This window comes from Chamaea fasciata, unplaced genomic scaffold, assembly GCF_029207755.1.
Source record: "Chamaea fasciata isolate MVZ Bird 193981 ecotype frontalis unplaced genomic scaffold, bChaFas1.0.hap1 SCAF_7, whole genome shotgun sequence".
In the NCBI taxonomy this organism is placed as follows: domain Eukaryota; kingdom Metazoa; phylum Chordata; class Aves; order Passeriformes; family Sylviidae; genus Chamaea; species Chamaea fasciata.
The window spans coordinates 5,333,836-5,361,567 of record NW_027094092.1 but is presented as its reverse complement, the minus strand read 5'-3'; the positions used below and the strand labels follow the sequence as shown (position 1 = coordinate 5,361,567).

Here is a 27,732-nt window from a genome sequence, read left to right as displayed (position 1 = left end):
AGTTCACATCTACAAGAAGTGAGCAATGAGTACTATGACCAGTACTTAGACCTTGCCTCCAGCCAGGTGGGGAAAAGGGAAAACAGATCTACTGGGCTGTGTGGATCTGATGGTCTGGCAAATCATACCAAAAGAGAATAAGGCTTTAGGTGACGCCTGTGCAAACAATGTCACAAGATACCATCCAGATACGTATGGGCAGAATCCGTCTCTGTTTCTGGGGTGACAGGGGGATCCCAACAGCTGCCTGTACTGGAAGTTGAAGTGATCCTGATTGGGAGTGAATGGCAAAACGCTCCATTGTGACTGGCCCAGAGGCCCCGTGCATCCTTGGCATAGATTATCTGAAGGGAGTGTACTTCAAGGACCTAGAAGGGCATTGCTGGGCTTTGAGGATAGCTGCTGTGTAGACAGAAGAAATTAAATAACTGAATACTTTGCATGGTCTTTCAGAGGGCCCTTCTGCTGTGAGATTGTTGAGTGTTGAAGAACAACAGGCACCAATTCCTGCCACAGCAGTGCACCATCGACAGCACTACACCAACTAGGACTCTGTAACCCCCGCCAGAGATTTTTTGTGGAGAGCCAGAGTGGTCAGCAAGACTCGCATGCTTTAAAAGTCCTTTATTGCCAGTGCCCAAGTCCAGTGTAGGGTGGGGACTGACAGTAGACTGTTGTGGCCTGAATGAAGTCACACCCTCACTGAGTGCTGATGTGCTGGGTGTGCTGAAACTTCACTACAAACTGGGGTTCAAAGAAGAAAAGTGGTGCCACTATTGACACTGCTAATGTGTTTTGCTGCATTCCTCTGGCAGCAGAGTACAGGCCACAGTTTGCTTTCACCAGGAGAGGTGTCCAGTACACCTGGAACTGCCTGCCCCAGGGGTGGAAACACAACCCGACCGTGTTTTAAAAGTTTAGGAGTCTCTGTGATACTATCTTTGTGATACTGGTGGCCTGTGTGGTGTTCATGAAACATGTTCTATTTGATTCCTTTTGGAAGCAACCGTTAAGTCTCAGTTTTTGGAACTGACCAGATTTTCATAGCTGCAGTTACATTAGAGCAAGTGTTAATGCTGAAAGAGCAGAAATACTAAAAATAATATTCCTATTCAGGCAAATTTACTCAGTAAATATATTTTGCTGTCTTTTGTTTCTTAATTTTACTGTTCCCATTCAACACATTCATCTGCTGAAAAGTTTTGGTGCAAATATCTGATGCATTCAGTGCTTTCAATATCAGAATTTTATTCATAATTTGGTGGTAATTAGCATTTGTGTGGTGTGTGGGGTTTTTTTGTGATTCTGTGTGATGTTAACATTATGTTTACAGATGTCCCTTTTTTACTGTTTATATTCCTAATTCCAAAGATATAAAAAGCCTTTACATCTTGACCAGAATAGTTGGAGAAGATATTTGTGCTTATCTGTTTGTTAAGGGACCTACTGGTCTGTTCCATATGTGATACTTAGTTTTGCAATACCTGTGTAAGTGCTCTCTCTCCATCAAAGTAAGGCACATTTTCTGTGTTGCTATAGTGTGGAAATTTGCAGTCTTTGTTCTTATATGAGTTTCAAAATTAGTTTCTTCACCAGAAGCTAAATCAAATTGCTTGGATTTTCTAAAGGATCTTTGTAGGTTCATATCCTGCAATGTGACAAGTTACTTCTTTTAGCTGAAGTACAGTACCTGTTGGATAGAGTAGGGCGAAATTTTCTCTCTCTTCTGTTTTTGCTGAGCTGTTTTCATGCAAATCCTTGAGAATAAAATTTATGATCACTGATGCTGTCAAAAGTAATTTGCAGTCTGGGATGATAATGGAAATAGATCTTTTGGTCATGGGATGTGACCTCTTAAGAAGAATTTCCAGTAATAATTCCTTGTAGTGTAGATGTATATGTGACACTGACAAGCTTCCCTCCCATGTTGCATCCTGTAAGGGATGCTGATAGTGAGACTTGATCCAGTTTTCATACCTGATATCCTCTGGTTTGTTTCATTTTAAACCTGAGCAACTGGAACATAGCAACAGGAAACCAGTCCTCCAGTCTTTATGTCAGTTTTTGAATTAAATGTGATTTAATGGTTTATGGAGAAAATGTCTGTACTGCAGCCATCATATAAAAATTAACCTTGAAACTATTTTCTATTGTTAAATTTGTACTTCAACTTGTTCTAGGAAGCAGATAGGGATTAGAGCATAGAAAAAAACCTCTTTTTGAAGCAGGTTTTTTTTTGAAATCAAATTTAAGAATCTTACACAGTAATTTTTTCCAAATGCTTGTAAGAGAATATGCTGATTAACAGGGTCAGCTGAAGTTTCAGTAATGTAAGAGTTTGTTAAAGTGGACTCAGGAAGCGTACCCTACAGATTCTTGTGGACATAATTCCATTCCTCAGTGATATGTATAAATATAAATATAAATATAAATATAAATATAAATATAAATATAAATATAAATATAAATATAAATATAAATAATATTATACTACCAGGAAGAGTGGACAACATATACATTGTTATGGAAAATAAGTTTCATGTCTGAATTATAGGTCATGACTGCTGTAGTTGCAAACATGACTGTCTTGCTGTTGCTTTTAGGAAAGCTTGAACTCATCTGAGGTATTAGGATTTGGTTTTTTTTTTTTTTTTTTTGTTCAGTTAACCTTTATTGACTTCTAAGTTGCCTTTAGATTTGTCCAACTGCACTTAGGTGTTTTTCGTGACCTCCTGGCCTCTCCTCTCTGTTTTATCTGTAGTACTTGACTTTGCCATTATTTTTCCATGAATTTTGGTACAATTTCTGAGCTCTTAGTAATTCCAAGTTGTGCTGTTGCCCTCTGTAGCTCTGGTATGTTGTCATTTTATTACTTGCTGCTGCATAACATCTGTGAGATAGTAAATGATTTATCATGGACAGAAAAGAAATAATGGTGCTAGGGTTTGCATTAAGGTATTTAACTTTTCCATATTGTGGTTTTTAGGATGATGACATACCTATGGTATTTAGAGTAGATGTTACTGTTCTTCAGTGATTTCACTCATTGAAAGAAAATGGAAGACAATTCAGATTGGTCAGCAACACCTCTTTATGTGCTCTCATTTGTATGTTTGTATAGGCAGAGTAACTGGATGCATGCATCAGGATGAGATGTTATGTGGCTAAATATAGTGCGTATTCAAAACAGAAAAATGCTCCCATCTTAAAATAAGCTTAATAACATAAGGAATTATGTAAGAGTTAATTAGGAAAAAAAATGTATACCATTAACATAAACTTTTAATCCTGTATCCTGTTTGAGCTATTAAATGTCTAACATGGATTAGGCCACACTTGGTGGCTCAGATTCTGCTTGTTGAAGAGATGATTTATAACTATAATTGCTTTTTATTTTTTCTTTTCTTGTGCAACTAGCTTTTGGATGAAAATACAGGATAAATTTAACAGTTACAAAACTCACAGACCCATCTAGTTGTACGTGTTGATTCCAAGACGGCTAAGGACTGTAGGTCTGAAGATAAACAGGTTTAATTGCTTTGCGCTGAGGGAGATGACTGCTTATCTGTAATTACATGGAATTGCTACTGTTATCTGTATGGTCTTTCCTACTCTGTCATACTAATTTGTTTGATCTTGAGTTAGATAACAGGTTTGTTTGAAAAGATCTCTATTGTATGTGTGTGCAGATCATAAAGCAAGTTAGTTTTGCTAATGGTAATTCCTTTGTTCTCTAATAGAGGATCATGGCATACAAGCATCGTTGTACAAAACTGAGTAAAATAATTTGTCTGCAGGCAAGAAATAGTAGACAAAAGGGAGCAAGAAAGTTTACTGTATTTGTACTCTTCCTTACTGTATTTATACTCTTATAATAAAAGCTGTCATATTTTCTGTGTATTTCTAGGGATTTTTAAAACAGTTTTTTACAGTAGGATGTCAAGCATCATTGATGCTTCTTGTGTTTTCAATCAATGCTGTGCTAGAAGTGGTTGATTAATCTACTCTCTATATCTAATCTGTGTAATTAAGTTAGACGTAGTTGCTCTGTGCTTCTTGTTTCAGCTGTTAAGAATCAACAGATTTGAGCCAAACCAGCTCCTCCTTGTGTATCATGTTGCCACAGGCAGTACTTTGTTGGTAAACAAAGAGCGTTATCAGAAAGTGAAGTTTGGTATGTTGCCTCTTTCCAGCTTTTGGTTTATGATAGTATCTGTATACTGTCATGTTGAAATACAACCAATTAGTTCAACAACTTCAGGGAAAAATGTGATTTATTATGTTCTTAATCCACTTGTTTACTCTTGTTGTAATTAACAGCTGAACATCTTATTGTTTTTTTAAAAATAGAACCTCCTGTCGAAAGATTTGCATGATTTAGTCATGCTATTGTATTCTGACTTCCACCACAGCGTTCTATAGTAAAGTACACAAGTGATAGAATTGAGAATGCTTTTGCCTTAAAATGGAAGGGACCCTTGTTCAGATGGCAGATTGTGCATGCATGTTCTTTTTCATTGACTTATATCAGCACTTTAAATATATTACTATAATTGCATGCTGCTAAGACTTTTTGTATGACTATCGAACCACCTGTACATTTTCCACAAGAGGCTGGGAATTCCTGGTGTTCGATTTTATGCTCTGAAGGGCCAAGTAGGTGCCTTCTCTAATCAATAGATTGTATGAAAACTGTATAGTTCTACAAGGTCTTTATGCTCATTATTTTTGTCAGGAGTAAATGACAATTTTTGTTTTGATTGCTGTATTAATGTAATAAAGAGTATAAAAGTAAATTACAAGTCATGCTGTTCTCACTAGGAGTTTGAACTCATATTTGTGGTAGGAAATTAATCTGGTTTTAATTGCCTGTGAGTCTGAAGCATGTTCCTTTTTGTAAAGCTGATCTCACATAAATATAAATCAGTAACTGCCTGTTCTTTAATTATGTATTAGTGTATTGTATCTGCATACTAGATGAGAATATGAGCATCTCGAGTTACAGTGTATTGGAGGTCATTAAATCTTCTCTATTTGATGAAGTTTAGTAGCACTGCATTTCTAAATACTGAAAAATGAACTATGTTGCTAGCTGTTTTAGAGTGTGACTGTGTTTAGCTACAGTTAGAGAGTTACTTTATCAGTAAAGTTGTAGGGTTTTTTTACAATATGGCAAACAATTGCTTTAATATGCACTATAAAATTGCAAAAAAAATTTAAAGTCATTAAATTATTTTGAGATATTTTAATGTAAAATAAAAAATATAGTATTTGGAAATAATTTTTGGTATTTCATAAATATATGGATAAATTCTACTGTGGTCCAAAATTATTCTATTAATTTTTTGAAAAGAGGACTAATGTAACCTGCATTCTTGGTAGCAGTGTCTCTTCTTCTCTTGCCATTTTATACTTGATCTTGCCAAGGAAAAATATTGTTGTCTTTTCTGAATTCATACTATGACAAAGACTTCAATTACAGGATAACTTTCTTATGAAAAGGGACTTCTGTTGCATACTTCCAAAAAAACATACTTCATGTTGTTTGGGGGCTAATGTTTCCAAAAATGTTGACAAGTCCCGTGTTACTTTGTGTTTCTGCATGTATAATTAAAACTTTCACCTTTGGATGGTGAGATTCAGAAGCCTATTTTTAAAATGTTTGTATATGAGTTACAAAGAATGAAAATAAGTAGAGAGAGAAGGAGAGAAGATAATTTTCTGAGTTGGTTACTGGAAAAACAGTTAATAAACTTATTGTATGAATGATGTTAAAACCAATTTGGAGATTATTCCCAGATGACTGCCTTTTGACTTTCTCTTGTAGAAGAATAATGTATTTGAAAATTATTAGAAAATCTGTTGAGGTTTAATCAGTAGGGAATTTTAAGTGAAATAATATTACTAAGAGAAAACTTCTTAAAATGTTTGGATTAATAGATTTTTTGATGTTGGGGGTAAATTACTGTTAACCGCAGCTTTCATTAGTAGTGTAATTGAATTGGTAACTACGTACAACTTTTGATCTTGGATTTACACTTCAGCCAAAGTTGAACAATAAAAATGCATAATATTTCAAGGAGATTTTATTCTTCTGGAGAGGGCTGTGGGTATTGTTGGGGTTTTTTTTTTTGTGTTTGTGATTTTTTTTTTAATTGGTTGGGGTTTTATTTTTTTTACTCTTGTATGTTCAAGATAAATTGAACGTATATTAGCATTGTTATTTTCCTATAAATGTACAATTAGAAGAAAGGACTGCTATTAATAAGTATTATTTATAAAGCTATGAGGATAATTTTTAGCTATTGACAGGAGAATACTTGTGAGATTTCTATGCACTGTAGGGTTTTAAGCATGCTAGTCCAATCGGAGCTGTAAGCTGAATCCAGCCATGAACTTCAGTTGACAGAAAAAAGACTCCATATGTCTTTCAGACGAAAAGTGATCCTACTTCCATTAGTCTCTTTTAAATAGATTGTTTGTTACCATAATAAGATGTTCCAAAGTCAACACCGACCTTTTGGATTGTTCTGTGTAACTGAGCTGGTGTAAGTGACTTTACCTGTGTGTGACTTTGCACTGGCACTGCAATTAATAGGTTTGGGGGGTTTTTTTTGGTTTGTAAATGCTCATTTACTTAAGTTTTTAAAGAAGTGCTTTTTATTCTTACATAAATATGTTCACAGTGACCTAAGGGAAATCATTCAAAGCTCCTTTGGTACTACGTTCTTTTATTTGCAGCACACAATGACCATCGTAGTTTGTTCAGAAATAATTTTAAGCAATTTAAAATGCAAAATGATGCCTGAAAAAGATTCTATGTAAGGAGATTTGGAATTATTTCCATTTTATGTCTGACAAAATTGTACCTTAAAAGTGCCTTTAAAATTATTACACAATTAAAATTTAGCTTCCTGTTGGTTATTAAAATTTTCTGGACTTGTTCAGAGCATGTGTTAAGAAAAGACAGTCCCAATTTTTTTTTTTTCTTCTCTGGTGTATTTGGCCATGATCTGTCCAAACTGCTTCATGACATGTGGCTTCAAAAGTGATGAGGTGCAGGACAAAGAATTTCTGCATATATCTCACGCAATAATTTCAGACTCTTATGTTTTGCCGTACTTTGCAAAAACTGATACTAAAATTTCTTCAAAAAAGCTCACAGTCCATGTAGGAAAGAAGATGAAATTGATGAATTGGTGGTTGTCTGCTTTAGTGGGAAATTATTGACAGAATTATATGTACTGCATATATAGTTCTGTAAGAAATGCAAATGTTGAATACATGGTAAGTGTTTAGGAGATTTTTTTTTTCTTTAATGTAAAAACCTTGCCTTTTCAATTACTGTTTTCAGCCTATCTAAACAATACTTTTAACATGTTTGTCATGTCAGAGAGCCCTAGGGGATAATCTATACTGACATAATTTGATTCAAAATCAACAGTTTGTGGAAACCTTGATTGTAGGCTTGAGTTGTGCATGCTTTGGAGGTGACCTGGAGAAAGAGGGTAGGAGAAATGTAGTGTTTATTTTGTTGGTGAACAATTTCAGCAGCAAATGAGGTTTATATCAGATATTAGGGTGAAAACACATAAGCCTGACACTTTTTCTTTCTTTTAAAGTACTTTGCTACAGAACAGGTTTTCTTCCTTTCATTCAGTATTTTATGAAAACATCTTCATTAGAGCATAGCATCTTCTCAGAATAATTAGATTTTCTGTTAATTAAAAAGCATTTTCTGTAGCAGGTGTGTGGTTCTGGTAGTGTGAGAATGCTTTAAATCACGTTGGTCCCAGAAATAGCCTAACTGGCTTACATTTGTGGAAAATCATACTGTGAAAGGCCATTGTCCACAAAGGAGACAGAGGAGTCCTTCAAGAATCAACTTTATTTGAATAAAGCAAGAGAGTCCACTAGGCCATAACCCTGTGGGGTCTCTCTCAAGGTTTTGGAGGATGCAGCCTCCTTTTATCCTAAACTCCTGGCCGCATGTTGCCCTCCTCTTTTCCCTGTTGACTGAGGGACCAGGAAGGTGAAGCCTTCTCAAACTGCCTACCAGGTATTCCCTCTTGAACATGTATCCTCCCACAATCATGCATTGTATCACCATTAAAATGAGCTTTCAGCCTACCCTGGGCAGGGAAGTTAATATTCATAAGTCTGTTAAACCTGTGCACTTTCCCCCTATAGTTCAGAAATTCAGTGTGCTGGGCTCTGCAACAAACTTGCTCGGCTTGATGTTCTTGAAGATCCCCACAGCTGCTTTTCCAGGGCCTGACTGGTCCTTTCAGATTGAGTCATTTATGAAGATATTAACACCCATTTCTGCTGTCATGTGGAGCTAACACCTTGCCAGGTTAAGGAAGTGAAATGAAATCAGTTTTAGAGCTCCATGGTACTTGGTTGTCCAGCTTCTGCAGCCTGAATTAATTTTCATTGTACAGCAAAAGATACATATATGCACAGTTTAATGTTAATGCTTTTCACTAGCTTCAGTTTTTGAAGATTATAAATTGATTTGGACTAAATGGTTCTGTCTACTTTTTCTTTGTTGATATAGAAAGCTAGTTGTATCATTGCATAGTATTTAAAGTTACTGAATGTGTTTTAAGTGTTCATTGGTATGCATGTACTGAATGGAACTGAATATATATATATATATATATATATATATATATATATATATATATATATATATATATAAATCTCCTTGTGCATTAAAAATAGTATTAAAAAAGAAAATAACCATATTTTTCTGTTCCTAGAATTATTATGTGGTATGTTGCTGCTTGCTGGGACATGGGAAGTTTTTTTCTGAAAACATTTTTGTTTTTCTGTCCACTTGGGCAATTGCCTTAAAATTGAAGTGCTTCAATATCTCCTTAGGTTCCTGTTTTTTAAGGTGCATCATGGTGAATTCAAAGCATTTTGTTGAAGTAATAAAGAAGTGGAATTAAAGAAATACATCAACACTATACGAATCCTTGTACCTTTTGGCTGTATCCTAAAGAATGTCAGAATAGCTGTTAGAAAGGCCTGAGTGAAATTTTAGTAACTTAATTAAGGTAAATATTATGGATTTCAAAGCAACAGAACCTTTTTTCCTGTCTTCTGCCATATAGATCTGATGCATTTTAGGATGAAAAATCTTTGCTCATCCACTGAAAATGTAATTGGCCTTCTACTGATATTCAGAAAAATAGTTGGTCTATCATGAGGCATATTATTTATTGTCATTAACTACTGCTGCTAGCTGGGAAGAAGGAGGCAGAAAATTAGAACAGTTCTAGGTTGACAAGTTTGGTATTTTAAGCACTAATCTTTTCAAATGGTAGCTCTTCCTGCTAGTAAGATTTTTGTGTATGTGTGTGAATTTATGCACGCACTAGCTGTGTTCTTACTGATAGTCTCGTGGGGTCAGACCTGAGGTTTCCCTTTGTTCTCTGTGCATACCAGTCTTAACATTTGTAATTCTACATGGAGGCTGGTTGTGGAGTGAACTGTGGTTTTGGGAAGGTTGCCTTCTTAAAGCAGTGTTTGCCATTGTCTCCTAGCAGATGCCTATTTAGGATTTTGGGTATTGTAAGTCCCGCCTGTCGGCTGGAATAGGAATGGCTGTCTGTTTAGTGATTCCCTGTAGTATAAGTTCTGTTTCATGTTGTTGTTTAACAGAATCCCTGTATTTAGATGACTGAAAGAAAATAAGTTGAAGTTTGGATGTATTTTTCCTTCCTCTTAGAAGGAAAACATTATAGATTTCATTTGTCCTTCTGATTTATTTTCTCTCTGTGTTTATTGAAACTATAGGTTCAGTAAGGTTGGTTTTAACAAAGGCCAGCACTGAATATTAATTCTCAATTTTGAACTTAGGAGAAGGAAAATAAAATACTGAGGAACTGAGAAGAGATTGCCTTTTCTCACAGTGGACTTGAAAATATGTGTCCAAACAATAGTCTGTGTAGTTTGTTCAAGAAACACCGACAAAAGTAACTGTTTTTAAAATGTCTCTATTCACGCCTTTGCAGCGATTAGTTGTGAAAGATGTGACAATAAAAGGATAAAGCAGATCAAGTATTTCTTGGGAAAAAAAAGATCACTGCTAGAAATAGATTCCTATAGAACTTGTCACTGCTCCCCACTTCAATTCAGCTTGTTCTACTTAGTGTATATTAAATAGTTGTGTGTCTTAAAATAGGAAGCTGTAGAAAACTCAAGGTGTTTGAACAAGAGGTCAGATATATTTTATTGCACTTAGAGTTAATATTTGAAAAATAAAGCAGATTAGAAAACAAGTTGTGTTGTGACAATGAACAATTTCTGTTGTGAATAAGAAGGAAATTCAGAAAGCAAGTTTAGAGAACATGACTCATCATAGAAATACCAGAAGAATGAAGTAGCAGAAAGCATCTTGCAACGTGTTGATTATTTTGTTTATATTACTTTTCTGTTCTCAGGATTTTTTTTCCACAAAGAGATGGAGTAGACACAAATAAAATAAGAATGAATACTTTGATACAGACCACCAGTGCCTGGCAATGCAGTAATAAATATTTATTGTTAGCCTTAACAAACATCCTAGTATTTTGACCTTCTTTGCATTTTCAAGCAAACACTAGTTCTCATTTCAAGTATGAAAAATCTATTATTGTGAAAAATGTTGGCTTGTCATCCCACTGAGAAAGATCTGTAAAAACAGATAGAAACACTGTGATCTAGCTTTGATTGGCTTGGAATACACTAGTTGATGGTGACTTTAATATTACAGAAATATTACAGAATCTATTTCTTGCTCATCGTGTAGCCATTTATATTTGTGAACTTTATTTTGTTAGACTATTCAGTATAATAATACTCCAAGAAAAAAAATATTATTACCTTGATGTTTGCATGAATGTCAGTTGCATGAAAGACTCTCCATTTCATTTTTCTTTCTTCAGGCAGCAGCTTCCAGGTGTTTCCTTTTCTTCTAGTGAGCTAAAAATTTAGACAACATAGCTTGGATGCTGGGTGGCTATTCTTCAGTTTTTCTTTGTAGTATGTTTTAAATAAATCAGTTGGTTTTTGTTTGTTTGTTTATTTGTTTTTCCCAAGCCAGTAAAATGTGGAAAGAGTGCCATTTTTGAAAAAAAATATGTAATGCAAGTTTCCTGAAAACACTCTAATTTTATGATTGATAAAACTGAAAATATACTAATTTCATAATTGTCATTCTTTGTAATTTTTTTTTTTTCAGGAAGATGAAACATGAATGGTGAGGTACTGGGGCTGTGTTCTTGGCTGTTGCAGCAGTGTTTGTGGATGTATTTCCTTTCTCCCACAGAAAAGTTCTGTGATTTTAGTTTATCATTTTATAAAGCCTTGTTTTGGGTGGAAAGTCCTCCATTAGGCATGTATCACTGTTAAAATGTTATATATAGTATTGATGTGGTACTGGCGAAGTGTGTGATTTTTGCAAGTTAATTTTTCCTCTGCTCGTATTTTAAACATGGCATTCATATTGTTTTCTGTTCTTCTGCTCACATTTTAAACTTGTCATTCATGTTGTTTTCTATTCTGGAAACAGCATTACTTGGTTTTTTGCACCTCAGGAAGTATGTCTTTCCCATTAGGTAAAAGAGGCAACTGATTAGGTAGGATTCTTTTTCCTTTTTTTGGCTATTAACTAAGCTTTGAGTAACATTTTCCTCTGAAAACCTTTTCCTCATCCTTCTACACCTGGACTAATTTTGATACATAAGACCGCGAATAGCAAAATTTAATGAGTTTTACATTATACAGAGATCATGCGCTGTAATTTACATAGTGTTAGTTTTGTTCCGTGGCATGATAGCTGTCTTCATTACCTTCTAAGTTTGATGATTCTTATGACCATTTAATCTGGGAGGAGTACTGCAAAATGTTCTGCTCACTATGCTTGAATGGCTGCCATTCAGTGAAACGCTTCTTTAGACGAGAAGGGGACAAATGCCAACAACAGGATACAAGATATTCAGAGGGGAATAATTGTGAAGCTGTCTCTTCTGTGGTCGCGTGTTGCATTATTGAAGGAAGTGTAAGACAGGACTGGAGGAAGGAACAGCATTTTCCCAGGAACGCTGTTTTGAGGCTGATTTTAATTTGTTTTATTTTTAATCAGAGAACTTGGAGGTAAGATGGTTTAGGTGATTACACTTGCTGAAGGCACACAGGATGGTCATTGACATATAGAATTTTAATATATTTTTTTTTTTTAGTAGAAAAACTGGATAAACAGTACTGGGGATTGAATAAATAACTCAGTGCAAGATCACGTTTTGTGGAATAACAGTCTTTCTGTTTTTAGAAGAAATTAATTTTATGTGTTGGAAGGAGCCATGGCAAATGCCTTATGTTTGCTAGTTTATCATAATGTATCAATGATCTTTTGGTATCCTGTGTGAGCAAGGTGAGACAGTTTGTCTAGACAAAAAGGTAAATGGCAGGAGTTTGTCACGTGGTCAGAAATGGAGAAGAGGGGGACTGCTCATGAAGTACTGATACCCAGGATAGAAGATTGTTTGGCATAAGACTTGCCCTATGTTCTAACTCAGTATGAGCTAGGTATTTTGTACAATTTGCCAAAGTCTCTTGGAGGTATTGTCCAATATGTTGAAGTCCTCTTTCAGACAATGTCAGGGTTGTGAGAGGAAGAAAAAAACATTTTTTGAAAGATCATCTGACGGAATGCTTGAAATAATTAAGGTTAGTAGGGGAAAATAAAGTTGTATATCTAAAGGATCAAATAACTTAAATAAGTATAAAGTTCTTGCCTTTAAAAAAAGAGAGAAGGGAGTGGAAAATACTGAAATAGTCAGTTTTTTAAAATTAGTATTATGTAGTTTCAATTTATGTGTCATGTTTGAGTTTCAATTTTGTGTAAGTTCTACAATCTCATTTTGTTACGCAGCAAAGGAAAAAATAATCACAAAGGCTATTAAGTGTTGTGGAGTAAACTTTATTACGTGTGGAATGTAATCATTAGAGGAATTACAGCTCAGTCATAGTAAAATGAAATGCTTAAAAGGTGTTTAATATGAAAGCTTTTCAGTAAAAATCTTGTATACTAAAATGGAGAACTCAAACTCTTTGTATCTCTCTAACTATACTAGAGCGAGCTGTAAAATGAAAGCTGTGAAATTTTTGTTTGTTGCTATCTGTATGTCATGAAAGTGCCAAATGGTTTCTAAAACGTAGTCACAAACTGATTATAAAATTCCCAAGGGGACTCTGATAGGTCTATCATAACTTAACAATGGAATGGTGAGTCATGCAGGAGAAATTCATGTAATCATCTTTTCCAGTATTTATAGGACCAGGAGGATAAAATGTCATTTAATTTTATTTGATTAAAAACTAGTAGGCAGGAGAGAAAGTGGAAGAAAAAAAAAAAAGATGCATCTTTTATTTCAGGCATGAAAGATGGATGGAATATATAAGAAGTATATTATGAAGCAGGATATTGCAGTGATTAATTTCAAATCTGCTCAGTGCCCCAAAATGGTCATGTTAATATCATAATCATTCTATTTGATTACTTAAGTTGATAGTTATATTTTTTAAGCTCTAGATGCAAAGTGTAGCCTTTGAGTGGAACAGCTAGATTATGAAGAATTGCATGTGGATTGAATCAGAGCTGTATCCTCCTGTTTGTACTGCTCTCAGGTTAAAGATCTTGTCTACTGTTGCTTAAAAGCCTGGTTGGTTTGTGTTGGCTCTTTCAGAAAGGGCAGTGGAATTCAGTGAGCATGTGTTCATTCACAGTAGTTGCTTTCATGGATTCTTAACTAAAGCTTTTCAATGCTGTCACAATATTGAGAATATTGTCACTATGTCGTGGTACAATGTCCCCTATCTTTCTTCTCTCCTTTGCATTGCTAGTATTTTGTTGTTGTTGTTTATTTTCAAGATCTTCTGTATGGCTCATTAATAAGCAGCATGTATAAAGGCCTTGTCAAGCTTAAAGTTTATCAAATTTAAATTGAATTAAAGCAGAAGCAGATATCTGTGAGGGAAGGTGAGACTATTAAAATATAAGTATTCTTGAATGAGCTATAAGATCTTCAAAAATTCATCTGGAAATAAAATCCTCAGTGTCACATATTGCTTAAAAAAGTGAAATTGTCTGGAGATTTGGCCAAAAAGCTACCTAATTTATCTTTTCCTATTCTGCTGTTCAAACGTGGTGAAACAAAGGACTTTCTCCAGAGTACTGGTGAAAGAAAGATCTTCTTGAATCTGTTCAATACTTTTTAGAGATGACCAAGGAAGAGTTACATGTTTAGAAGACAAACAGACATGCAAGAAATAGAGAAGTAGTTAAACATATTAGTGGGAAAAGACTACTTTCTGGAAATTCATGTTACTAGTGAGTTTAAGTGGAATAAAATCATTATTCCAAAGTATTTTATGTTAAAGATAGAAGTAGCTCTTCTGACAATTCCTATACCTTCTGTGACTATTCCTGCAATGCCGCAGGTCTGTTTTAGACAATACTGATGTTTTGGAAAATTTTCATCCTAGTTTTCTAGCTATGAAAAAAGAAGAAGAGCATTTTTTTGTTTTTTTAAACAAAACAACCAAACCCAACCGTGAAGACGTGACTCATACTGATTAAACTTCTTTTTTTTTTTTTCCGAAGAGGAATTATGATGTAATTTAGATTGGTTTTGATTGTAATGTGTTGCTGCAAAATAAGTGCAATCCTAAATGACACTTGGGACTCCTGTGATTACGTTTTTTGAGTGCATTTCTGAGTGGGTTAATCTTATGCAAAAACCCCGAAAAAGGTGGTTTTAATTTTCCTTTGCTCCTTCACATATTTCTAAAGGGATATTTCTAAATGGATTTCCCTACAGAACTAGAATATAAAAGTTAGAGGTCTGTTTATTACTTTTGTACATTATTACTTCTGGTGAGGATTAAATGGAAATAACTTGAGTGGAAATCAAAACATAACAGATATACCCTGGAAAATTTAAAAGTAATTTAAGAAGATTTGTATAATTTCTAGAATTCATGTCCATTTTTGCAATTTTCTAAGCTAAATTCAGAGTTAAAAATTACATTTTTATATTAATAATTTTCATTGAAGGGAGCTAATAAAAAAGTAGCTAATTTAATATCCCAGCCAGTATTGGATTTTTACAGGTGTAGTAGAAGTAACAGTACAATGCAAAGAAAACCCAAACTGACTGGAATCTTTGTCATAAGAGAGCTTCTCTGAATTGTAGTGGTATGTGAGAACTTACAGAGAAAATGCTTGAAATTTTTTGCATGTGCAACTATAGTTAAAATCTAGCTAAATTCTTATGTTCTGTTGTGTTAAAGAAGCAACCACATTTTTAACTGTTTCAGTTTTGTGTTTATAAATTGTTTTCAGTGAGTATACTTTTATTTTTGTTATGGTGGAAGATAAATCGGAATGCTTAAATAGATTGTGGGAGCATTTATATAGTATGGATGGTATGTCCTGTGTAACATAAGTTTCTTATATATACTGCTTGCAAAAAATTCTGGGTCAGTGCTTTATTTTTTCATATGAGTGATGTAATTTAATGTTGGGTGATCACCCAACTAAATTTGGTTTCCTTCATTAACTTTGTAAAAGTTTGTAGGAAACTTTGCTTCTAGTGCATAAGCTTAGGAAACATGATAGTACAGCACAAAGAAATTGTGTTAAATAATGCAGCCTAATGATCTTAAAAGATCATAATTTGCCCTTACTTTCAGCAAAAGTAGAGTTATATTATTAGTCTCATAAGTATTTTATTATTATTATTATTGTTATTGTTGTGTTATTGTTGTTTTGTTGTTGTTGTTTTGGGATTTTCATTTATAAGTCTTCATGTCTTCTAAAACATGTTTCTGGAAAAATGTTTGGGTCTTCATTGCCTTTGAATTTGTGTTCTTATCCAAAGACATTTTGATTGAATCTTAGTTCTTTCAAGAGTTAAATTGGAAAAAATCACTTAATAGGTGCTTACCTTTGCAGTGCATAATTTGTAGAGAATAGGTTTAGTTCATATAAATTTCTGTTTAATGTGATTGTAGCTGATAAGCAGTCTTCAAAACCTGTTTCACATAAAAAAATAATCTGAGAAGTGGGGAAGAAACCCCATGCAGATGTTATTATTGAAGTATGTGGAGAATTTGTTTTTCATGTTTAGCTTGAGTTTCCCCCTATCAAGAGAGGTCAGTTCAATCAACTGAGAGAAAAAACCTTATGGGAATACCAAGGTGTAGAGAGTAAGTCCCATTTGTACTTTGGTTTAGATACATTGTCATAAAAGCAAAAATAAAATCCTTTTCTTTCTGTGCTCCAGTATGCTTTCCCTAGACTACGGAATTATAGAAAGTTACTTAGTAATTTGAAAATAAAATATTTCCTGAGTGGAATTGCAGTCATACAACCACTGCAAAGCTAAGTGGAGAGCCAGTTACTTCTGTCATCAAAAATAGTTCTTCTAATCAGTCAAGTACCAGTGTTGTTAGGCCAAAGGAGGAAGGGGCATCGGGTAGCTTCTAGAAACACCACTCCTCTTTTATAAGTAAAAGAAGACTTAACACAGCATTAAGTTCTACTGATTTTCTCCCCTTAGTGGACGTGTACAGGCCAGCCTGTCCTGGTTCAAGGTGGCTGTCTGTGTCCCGAGTCACTGTTCCTTTGGAAGGTCTCAGGAGCAAAGCCTGCTGGTCAGCCTGCTGGTCATATGGATGCTGACTACAGAAACCTCTCTAGAATGAATCCACAGAAACTGCAGAGCTGTCGGGAGAGCAGTGTTCACCTTTCCAGAGTTTTGTCTCAGCTGCCTTTCTTCTTCTTCTGTCCCTTCTCAAGCTGGGACTAATTGGAACCTGCTCACCAGTTCCTTAGTTTCCTGTCTTTCCAGGCAAACTGTTTGCTCCAGACATTCTCCTCCATGATGTGGCTGGGAGTCAGCAGCTTTTTTCCAGTCACTTTATCTCAATCTGAAGTTTGATGTCTTAATCACCCTTCCCAAGTATGAGATAGAAAGGGTTATTTTGGTTTGGTGTGTTTGTTTGTTTGTTTGTGGGTGGGTTTTTTTGTTTATTCCGACATAATTGCAAACCTGAAAAATACAAAAATATTTCTAAAAAACGTGGTGGTATATTTCCCTCTAGTACATGAGGGAGACTTTCAAAATTAAGTTTTAAATCAACTGCCAGTTTTATTGCTGCTGTAAGGAAGAAAGTTGTTTGTGTTTTCCCTCAACAGCGGTTCCTCGATATGACGTTTGGAGCAGGAGGTCACACAACAGCTCTCCTCGAGAAAGCCAGCGACATCACCGTGTATGCACTGGACAGGGATCCCACAGCTTATAAAATAGCTCAGCAGCTTTCAGACGCCTACCCGTAAGTTGTCTCCTCCTGTTGTATATATGGTTGAGATAAGGTTGATACTTTGGTATTTTATATGTAATGTAATGTATTTTTATAGTTTTTAATGTCTCACTGTAGAATAGCATTCTGTGCTGTACGTACTCGGTTGAATAGGAGATCCAGTTCAATTTGTTTATGAGTGTTTCCATGCAGCTTCTTCCATACACAGTTAAATGTGTATTTCTTAAAGTATGCATCAAGTAGCTAATTTTATATTTAAAAATAGATTTAAAAATGATTCATGTGTTCTGCTTGCCTTGAGAAGATTCTGATTGCAAAGGAGTACAAAAACATATCTTTGTGGTACATATTTCACAAAAATGATGGAATAATATATCTAAAAATAATTGGGTCATTTAAATATGGATTATGAATATTTTAATTTAAAAAACGCCAAAATAATTGTAATTCAGTATTAGGTTTGCTAAGTATTTTGCCACTGGCTTCAAAAACTACTGAACAATTTAATAAGCTACAATTTCTGTGTATAGCTTATGCTTCAATTTTCTTTTTAAATAAGAGTGCTGAATTTGCTAAATGAACAACTGCTAAGTGCAAATTTTAAAATCTTTTTTAGTGATGCAGAGTTCTTATCCCTTTATTTAATTCAAGAAAGAATCCAGTCAGAACATCAGTGCATTTTTGCAAAAGTGTGCAATATATAGAGTTGAGCATGAGCTTTTCAGAAAGTCAGATTTTCAGATCTGACCAAGAAGTAAAAATTTGTAGATATGAAATTAAATATTATGAAGTAATCAAGGCTTAAGAATTTTAGGTAAGGAGTAAGGAGAGAATACTCACTGTCAGGTTGAAAACATTATTTCTAAAGAGCTTTAACATGAAGAAAAGCAAATATTTCCCATAAGAAGAAATCTGGAAGAGGTGGATAAAAAACCACCTGATTGTTTAGTCATGTTTTCCCACATAAAAAGAAGGTCTGAGGCAGCAGTAACATTTAAGCAATGCGGAAGGTGTTTCTCAACTTTTCTAAGATAAAAGGCTAAACTGTGCATTCCTTTCTTCACATGTGTTTGACAGAGACCCAGTGGGAGAAATGCAAGCATGTGTCAAGACAGCATAGCAAAGTTTCTAGCCATCCTACTCTAAAAGACTACGTACATATATTTATCTAAATTTTCAGTTCATTATGGGCTGAAGTGACATGCAATGTATACTTACAAATTTGTGGAATTCTTCTCTCCACTGTTACTTCTCCAGAGAATGCAGTTTTTGACAGAATCCTGTGGAGAATATTGTCAGGGAAAGTCCATTTTCATTTAAACTAAGCCTGCAAACATGTTCTGCCAAATGTCATGGAAGTTGTAAAGTCGTCTGTTCTTTGTGTTGTAGAAAAAAACCCAGTCGTTTTGAAACATTCACACAACATAAAACAACAATGAACAGTCCTCTGACTGAATATAAGTTTATCTGAAAGTATCCTATGCAAACCTGGATGTTTATTTATCAGATATATTATCAGATAGATGAAGAGATTTTACAAGTGTTTGTTGCTCTTCTGCCTATAATTGACATTGGTAATTTTCTGCTTGCTTAGGAAAGATGAGCTCTGTATAGCAGTTGATGTAACTTACTATGGTTTAATAGACAAAGGAGGTTGCCTGGTTCTTATTTTTGATTGTGGTGTCTACCTTTATGGATGAGTGTTATCCTTAGAGTGAAGTGGATTCTTAAATAGCATAGTTTTGTAGAAAAATCTTAATCTTTGAAAGGTGACTGCATGTCACCTGGATATGTGTTGTAGGATACAGAGCCATATTCTTATTTGCTCTGGTGTTTTCCCTCATATTCTGTCTTTCCTATTAGAAAGGTGAGTCCTTTATCATAAGGCAAATGTTACCTTTTCTTATAATAGTTTGCGTTAAAATTTATGGCAAAAGAATGTTCTTTATGTGCTAATTATTAATCTGCTTTCCCTGGGAAGTCTGTTGCATAAAACATTGTCAAATTCAAAGGAGAAAGAAAGTATAAGGATTATAATTTATAAACAGGTAAAGCTAGTGTTTTCTTACAAATGACTGGAGAGTAAGGGATTTACTTCTGAAATATGGAGCTTTTATAAATGGAATTTTTTCAGTATTCATTAAAAGATAGTTGGTCTAACATTATGGGATTTTAGTGTCTATTTTCTGCACTGTGTTAGAAAGAAATCTTGTATCAGTTCAGTTCAAATCTCTGTGGACATCAAAAGCTCAGGGAATTCACCCAGTTGTCATCTGTATCTGGTCAGGTCTATATCATATTAAATAGTTGCCTGGCTAACCACGAAGCCACAAAAATAGTTGTGCTATCTTGAAAATGGCAATGGCAACATGCAGTTGCGGTCCAAGAGAAATGTAGGGCTATCCCTTCTGTAAGAAGCGCAGCCTTTGATGTACCTCACTGAATAACTGCAACACAGAAGTATAAACATCCTCCACTTTTTTCTGTTCTAGGCTTTTTTTTCACCTCTTCTGTTTAGCATTGCTGTTTAGGGAGAGGTTATTTGACTTGCTGAAGTGGTTCATTTGCTTTGGAGGTGACAGCACAAAGTTGGGGAAGAGGCTGTTGTGTAACCATAACCAGTAAAATCAGATTTCCCACTGTCTGAAACTGTAAATGCAATGAGCGAACTGAAAGTCATACTTCAGCTGAATTTTCTGTTGCTGTTTTCTTTCCTACTTAAACCAGAATACTGCCTGTGTTATTATTGTTTATTCTGGTTAGATGACAATAATCTTAGTAAAATCATATAGTTCGGTTGTTATTCACTACATGGCTTTCTTTGTTGATATAATCGTTTTGGGTTTCAGTAGAGTTTTTGACACTGTCTCTCACCATATTCTTCTGGACAAAATGCCCATTCCACAGCTGGATAAACTCGTCATGCAACGGGTGAGCAACAGGCTCTCAGGCTGGGCACAAGGAGCTATACTGAATAGGGTGACATCAGGCTGGTGAATGTCAGTACAGGGGTTCCACATGGCTCCATCTTTGGCCCTGTGGTCTTCAGCATCATGGTGAAGGACTTGGGTGCAGGACTTGACAGGATACTAAGTAAATTTGCAGATGATTCAAAACTGGAAGGAGCTGCTGATTGCCTGGAAGGCAGAGAGGCCCTGCAGGGAAACCTGGACACATAAGAAGACTGGGCAATCACCAATTGTATGAAGTCTAAAACAAGGGTAATGTGAGGGACTAAAATGTTAGTGGTGAATGAGTGCAGTGGTTTCATGTTTGCCAATTTCTGTTTTCCAAAATTTGTGTAGTGGTTTGTGTGCCTACTGGAATTATTTACCCTTTTTCTACTGTGAGATTGGATTAGGAGAGAAGCAAAACAGGCTCAAAACTACAAAGGGAATAAAGATAGGTTTATTAACAAAATTCCGAGAGAGAAAAAAATTAATAAGAATCAGAATAAAACCTTCAAAACACTTCCCCTCTCCCCCTATGTTTCCTTTCCCTTTCCACGGACAGTGAATAGAGAAAGAATTGGGAACTCCAGCTCAGTTTGCCACTTATAAAATAGTCTTTCATCAGTTCATTTAGAGAGAGAAGTTTCTTTTAGTTTGCCATGGAACTTTCCACAAGAAAGAACAGTCCGCTTGTGGCTTTTAACTCGCAAAAACAGCTGCCCCAGAATTTGCATTTGTGAAGTCCCTCCCATATCACAGCCTTCCCAATTCTGCAATACGGGTAATGCATACTCATGGGGTATCATTTTAAAGACGAACAATTCCAAAAGCAAAGGTTTTTCTTCATCTCTAGAAACAGAGATATTTTCTCTTTCTAGGGGCAGGTCTTCATTTTCATCTCATCTCTCTCTCACTGTTCAAGCTTCTCATAAGCACACAGCTACTTCAATATTTACCTAGTCCATCACAAATGCCTTTGCTTATATTTACAATTTGAATACTGTCATCATCTCCCCAGTGCAAAATTTTTCCATGATTTAAAGTGGAAAATATTACAGTCTATTACCATAGCTTACAAAAGACTTTCAGGCTCAAACCAAGGCATCTTTTCATCTCTTCCATCTAAGAGGTAACTCTTCCTTTACTGACTTTGATGTCTTCATATTGTCTCTTTACATGTCCCACTCTGGCTTTTCTCTCACTCAGGGAAAGGTTAGTGCTTTGCAAGTAAAGAGTTAACAGCCTGCAGAAGACATGATGATTCCTCTGGGCAGTGGCCGAAGGTGATAGAATCAGGCTGTGCTGGGGCCATGTCAGGATCCCGAGGGCCCCAGCCACACCAGGCTTCAGGCCACTGTGCCTGGCAGGTCCCCCTCCCCTAGTCGGATGACTTGGTAGCAGCGGCCAGAGCTGTCTGTGGTGGAGGATTCTTCAGAAAGCTGTGCTGGGGGGATAAGGAAAGGAGCCTGGCTTCTGGCAGAGGACGCCCAGCCCAGCTAGTTCTCTTGGGGCCGTGCTGGGGCCGCGGCGTTGTGGCGGATGTTAGCAGCCTCTCGGGTCTGATCTGGCTGAGATGGAGCTTACTTTCCTCCCTGCCTCCTGCCCCAACGTCATTTGACCCAGCCCCAACCCGGGGCCCAGCAGGTTCCCTGGGATGGGGTCTGGCTGGCCCCCCGTGGCAAGGAGGGAGCCAGGGCCATTTACCTCTTACAAGGCTGGACAAAAAAATAAAGTATTTTTCCTGGGAGTTCTCTGATTTTTAACCTGTGTTTTCACAGGGGCATATCATCTTTCTAGTGGCTACACCAGATGCCAATATTCAAACCTAGTCATGATTGGTTTTGCTGTAACTTTCTTGGAAAAAAATCACTTCCATGCAAAGCCATCACAATGAGTCAAAACAACTGGCCACTTGTGGAGGAAGTAGGTGCTTTGCTGACAATGTGCATGGTAACAGACCAGGTGCAGAAGGCATGAGCACTAGAAAATGACCATGACAAACCCACCTTTGTTTACCAAGAATCTGGATTGTGAGCTAGATAAGGGAAGAGGGCAATAAGAAGCAGATCCTGAAAGGTTGAATCTTTTTATCATGGCAATGTCCTCCCGTACACAGTCGTTCGCTACTCAGCTAAGGGACATCAAAATTGTAACAGTCAACTCTTGTTGCTGGATCCATGAGTGGTGGTATTTTTCTCTCTTTCTTTCCCTTGTACATTTTTAGTGTTCTTTTTATGCTTTTATATTATTGTAGATAATAATAACCAAAACGGCTACATACCTCCTTTTGACTGCAGCCAATTTTTTGTAAAATGCACTATCTATCTATCTATCTATCTATCTATCTATCTATCTATCTATCTATCTATCTAAGTTGGTCATGCAATGTCATTTCACTCTAATCCACCCCAAAGGATCACAGAATTAATGAGGTTGGAAAAGACCTTTGAGATCATCAATTCCAACCTGTGACCCAACATCACTTTATTCAGGAAGCCATGACACTAATTGCCACATACAGTCTTTTTTTAAACACCTCCAGGCACAGTGACTCCACCATCATCCTTTCAGGGGGTTGTAGAGAATGATAAGGTAGCCCCTGAGCCTCCTTTTCTCCAGGCTAAACAACTGAGCTGCTCTTCATAGGGCTTGTGTTCCAGATCCTTCACCAGCCTTGTCGCCCTTCTCTGGACATGCTCCAGCATCTCAACATCCTTCCTAAACTGAGGGGCCCAGAACTGGACACAGCACTCAAGGTGTGGCCTCACCAGTGCCAAGTACAGGGGAAGAATGACCTCCCTGCTCCTGCTGGCCACACTATTCCTGATCCAGGCCAGGATGCTGTTGGCCTTCTTGGTCACCAGGGAATACTGCTGACTCATGTTCAGTCAGCTGCCACCAGTACCCCCAGGTCCCTTTCTGCCTGGGCAGGAGCTCTCTCCCCAGTTTGTAGTGCTGCAGGGTTAAAACCTCAAGTTGTTGGGCTTGGCCCATCCATCCCGCCTGTCCAAGTCCCTTTGCAAAGCCCTCCTATCTTCCAACAGATTGACACTCATTCCCAGGTTGGTGTCATCTGCAAATTTACTGATGGTGGACTCATTCCATCATCCAGATCATCAATAGATGTTAAACAGGACTGGGCCCAACATTGATCCCTAGGGGACACCACTGGTGGCCAGTCACCAGCTGGATGCAGCACCATTGACCACCACTCTCTGGGCCTGGCTATGCAGAAAGTTCCTAACCCAGCAGTAAGTGCTCCTGTCCAAGCCGTGGGCTGTCAGCTTTTTCAGGAGTGTGCTGTGGGAGACAGTGTCAAAGGCCTTGCTGAAGTCCAAACAGACAACATCCACAGCCTTTCCTGCATCCACCAGGCAGGTCACCTGGTCATAAAAGGAGACCAGGTTGGTCAAACATGACCTACCCCTCCTAAACCCATGCTGTCTGGGTCTGATCCCTTGGCTGTCCTGTAGGTGCCTTGTGATGGCACTCAAGATGATCTGTTCCATTATCTTGCCAGGCACCAAAGTCCAACTGACAGGCCTATAGTTTCCCAGATCCTCCTTCTGGCCCTTCTTGTGGGTGAGCATCACATTGGCCAACTCCCAGTCATCTGGGACCTCTCCAGTCAGCTAGGACTGATGATAGATGATGGGAGTGGCTTCACAAGCTCATGTGCCAGCTCCCTCATCACCCTAGGGTGGATCTCCTCTGGTCCCCATAGATTTGTGAGCTTTTATTAAAAAGAATCTAAATTACCCTCACTTTCAGAGTTGGGTTGTAAAATTTTATGGGTGGATTCTGCATCTGGGACAGGGCAGCCCTGGAATTATGTACAGAGTGGGGAAAAAGAGGCTGGAGAGTAGCGCTGTAGAAAGGGACCTAGGGGCTCTGCACAATGGCAAGTTGAGGACTTGTTGAAGATGACAGGCTCAAGACCTGTGCACCCCCATGATCAAGAAATCAAGCAAAGGGGGAACGAGAGCTGCATGGATGAGCAGGGAGTAGTAAAATCTCAAATGAAAGAGAGAAATGTATGCAATATGGAGAGGGACAACAAGAAGTTCTTTTACAAATACATCAGCAGGAAAACGAAAATTAGGGAAAATGGGAGGCCACTGCTGAATCAGATGGGTGAAGACACAGAAAAGGCAGAAGTACTGAGTGTCTTTTGTGCCTTAGTTTTTACTGCTGAGAATGTCCCTCAGGAGTCCCAAACCTCAGAGGTAAGAAAGGCCAGAGAAAGGAAAACTTCCCCTTGGTCATAGAGGATTGGGTTAGAGACAAGTTAGACTAACTTAACACCCATAAATCCGTGTGCCCTGATGGAATGCACCCGTGGGTGCTGAGGGAGCTGGTAGATGTTGCTGCTCTGCCACTCTCCATCATCTTGAACTTGGAGAATGGGAGACATGCCCGATGACTGGAGGAAGGGCAATGTTACTCCCAGATTCAAAAAGGGCATAAAGGAGAATTTGGGAAACTCTCTGGAAAGGTGTTCAGATTCTTGAGGCCATCACAAAGGATGCAGAACAAAAGAAGGTCATCAGGATTAGTAAGTATGGATTCACCAAGGGGAAATCATGCTTGACCAATCTGATAGCCTTTTATGATGGCATGACAGGATGGGTCAGTGAGGGGAGAGCAGTGGTGTTGTCTGCCTTGACTTCAGCAAGGCTTTTGACACTCTCCCATTACATCCTTGTAGGTAAGCTCAGGAAATACGGGTTAGAGGAATGTACAGTGAGGCAGATCAAGGCCTGGCTAAGGGCAGAGCTCAGAGGGTCGCAGTCAGTGGAGCAGAATCCAGATGGAGGCCTGTGCTCAGGGACGTTCCCCAGGGATCAGTTCTGGGTCCAGTTCTCAATGGCCTGGATGAAGGGATGGAATGCACCCTGAGCAAGTTTGCTGACAATACAAACCTGGGAGGGGGTGGCTGATACACCTGGAGGCTGTGCTCCCACTCAGGGGGACCTTGAGAGGCTGGAGAGCTGGGCAGAGAGAAGCCTAAGGAAGCAAGTGTGGAGGTCTGGAGCATCTGTTATGAGGAAAGACTGAGAGGTGATCTCATCAATGCATATAAATATGCAGGTGTGAAGAGAGGGGTGCCAGATTTTTCAGCGGTGCCCAGTGACCAGACAAGGAGCAATGGCCATAAACTAAACCACAAAAAGTTCCACCTCAACATGAGGAAGAACTTCTTTATGTTAAGGGTGGCAGAGCACTGCAACGGGCTGCCCAGGGAAGTCGTGGAGTCTCCCTCTGGAGACATTCAAAATATGCATGGACAAGTTCCTGTGACACCTGCTTCAGGTGACCCTGTCTTGGCAGGGCAGTTGGACGGGATGGTCTCCAGAGGTCCCTCTAACCCAAATTCTGTGATTCTGTGAAATATGCCCAAAGATATTGTGGCAAGAGGATATAAATATGGCTAAATTAAGGGATTTTTCTATATTCAGAACTTATAAATGAAATCTCCAGAGATCTCTCCAACCCTAACAATTCCATGATTCTGTGAAATATGCCCAAAGATATTGTGGCAAGAGGAGATAAATATGGCTAAATTAAGGGATTTTTCTATATTCAGAACGTATAAATGAAATCCTCCATGTATTTAACTGAAAGATAGCTGGAGCAATAAGTCACTGGAGGAGAAAACGGAGGAAAAATATATTTGATGTTTGTATTTTAAATGTGTCTCTATTTTTTGATGGCAATTTTGTCAGAACTTAAATCTGAAGAGGGTAGAGTTCCAGCTGCAACTCTCACATTCGTTTAGTGTCGCTGTTTATTATTTTTATTTTTTAAAATATGTAATGCTGCTTTAATAAGGAGAAAATGGGTCAGGGTCTGTTAGATATTCAGTGTGTGGGTGGGAATCCTTTGACGTGCTTTCTGGGGAAGCCACTAACTTGGGAATTGCTGCTGAGAATCCAGGAGAACAAGATAAAATTCAGTCAGTAGCAATATATATTACAAGTAAACCCTTTCACGCCCGCTGAAAGGAAGAGGCTAGAGAAGTGGCTGAAATCTGGCAATTAACCAATATCATGGAAATTTTTAAAGTATGAGAAACTCATGCAAGGCCGATATAGAGGAAAAAAATACGTGCTTTGTAATTCTCTGAGCAGAATAAAAAATTGTGCCCCCAAAGTATGGAGAAATAGTATAGAATTCCTCATACAATTTAAATACCATTTTAATATAGTTTTAAAGTGATTTGTAGGTGTGAGGGTGCTTGTGGGTTTTGCTTTCAGAGTTACACAAAGTTTACAGAAAAAATGTCATGGATCATCTGTGCATGGAATGCTCTGGAGAAAATAGATTTTTTCCCCAGTTCTAGAAAAAAACAGAACTTTTTTTTTTTTTTCAATTTTGATAAGGTTTTTTTATGTGCTTATGAATTGTAGCTGAGTATTATATACATTGGTGCTTTTCTTGCTAGATATTATTTTTATTTAACTTTTAACTGTAGTGCATGAGAAATACAATTAACGTGCAGTCAAGACATGTTCACTGTAATGGTGCCTTGACTACGTATAAGTATACTTAATTAGCTACCTGTAGGGTTATTTCTTTCTAAAGAATTCTCCATTTATGTCAACGTATGTCTGCCTCTCAAATGCAGGCAACAAAGATAAGTGAGTTACCTTAAATATGAAGTGGAAAAGTTCAATTGAGAGTATTAAAAAGACCCTAAAATGCCATTAATATTAAAATATTACTTGACTGACATTTATTTTGTTTCCTAAAAGATTTGAATGGGAAAGCCAAACGTGTTTCTGTATCTAAACATAAAATTCAAAATTGCCCTGACACAGAAAACATGTACAAGACAACTGGCTCTATTCACTTTGTTGGATATCTTGTCCCTTTAGTGCTTTCTTAAAACCTTGTCAAGGGAAAGGCTATGCATGTCATTTATGTATAAAGATATTAAAAGGCCAAAAGACTGAGCCCAGGGGAACACAACTCATAACCAGGCACCTGTTATTCTAACTTCAGTCACCACCACTCTCTGGGCCCAGCCATCCAGCCAGTTTTAACCCAGACAAGAATACACCTGTGCAAGCCATGAGCAGCAAATTCTCCAGGAGAATTCTGTGGGAACAGTGTCAGAGGATTTACTACAACATTGCATTGTTTGAAACTGTAATTAAATAATTTCTATGTGCAATTCTTAATTTTATTTTCATTGCAGATGTAATGGATTTTGATGCATTGTGTGAGCTGCAGAATTTTTACCTGTAGACTGTAGTCTAGTAAGTTCAAGTTCAGAAAGTGTTTCTACCACTTTGTGTTGAGACGACTACGGGCCATTTCCAATATTAGTTGAGTTTACATTTCGTATACTGATTGCATAATAGACAAGTCCTCATTTGCTCTTACAAGAACTTAAAGA

At 37.2% G+C, this 27,732-nt stretch overlaps 1 protein-coding gene across 3 annotated transcripts in view; it reads left to right on the top strand.

Moving 5' to 3' along the window:
• The window catches only part of METTL15 (methyltransferase 15, mitochondrial 12S rRNA N4-cytidine), a 90,090-nt gene that overhangs the window by 19,604 nt on the left and 42,754 nt on the right, over positions 1–27,732 (top strand). For all 3 annotated transcript variants that reach the window (XM_066187276.1, XM_066187278.1, XM_066187277.1), the window contains one exon: positions 17,255–17,391. In XM_066187276.1, the coding sequence (XP_066043373.1) occupies positions 17,255–17,391 (137 nt within the window). The remainder of the gene's footprint in view (positions 1–17,254; positions 17,392–27,732) is intronic.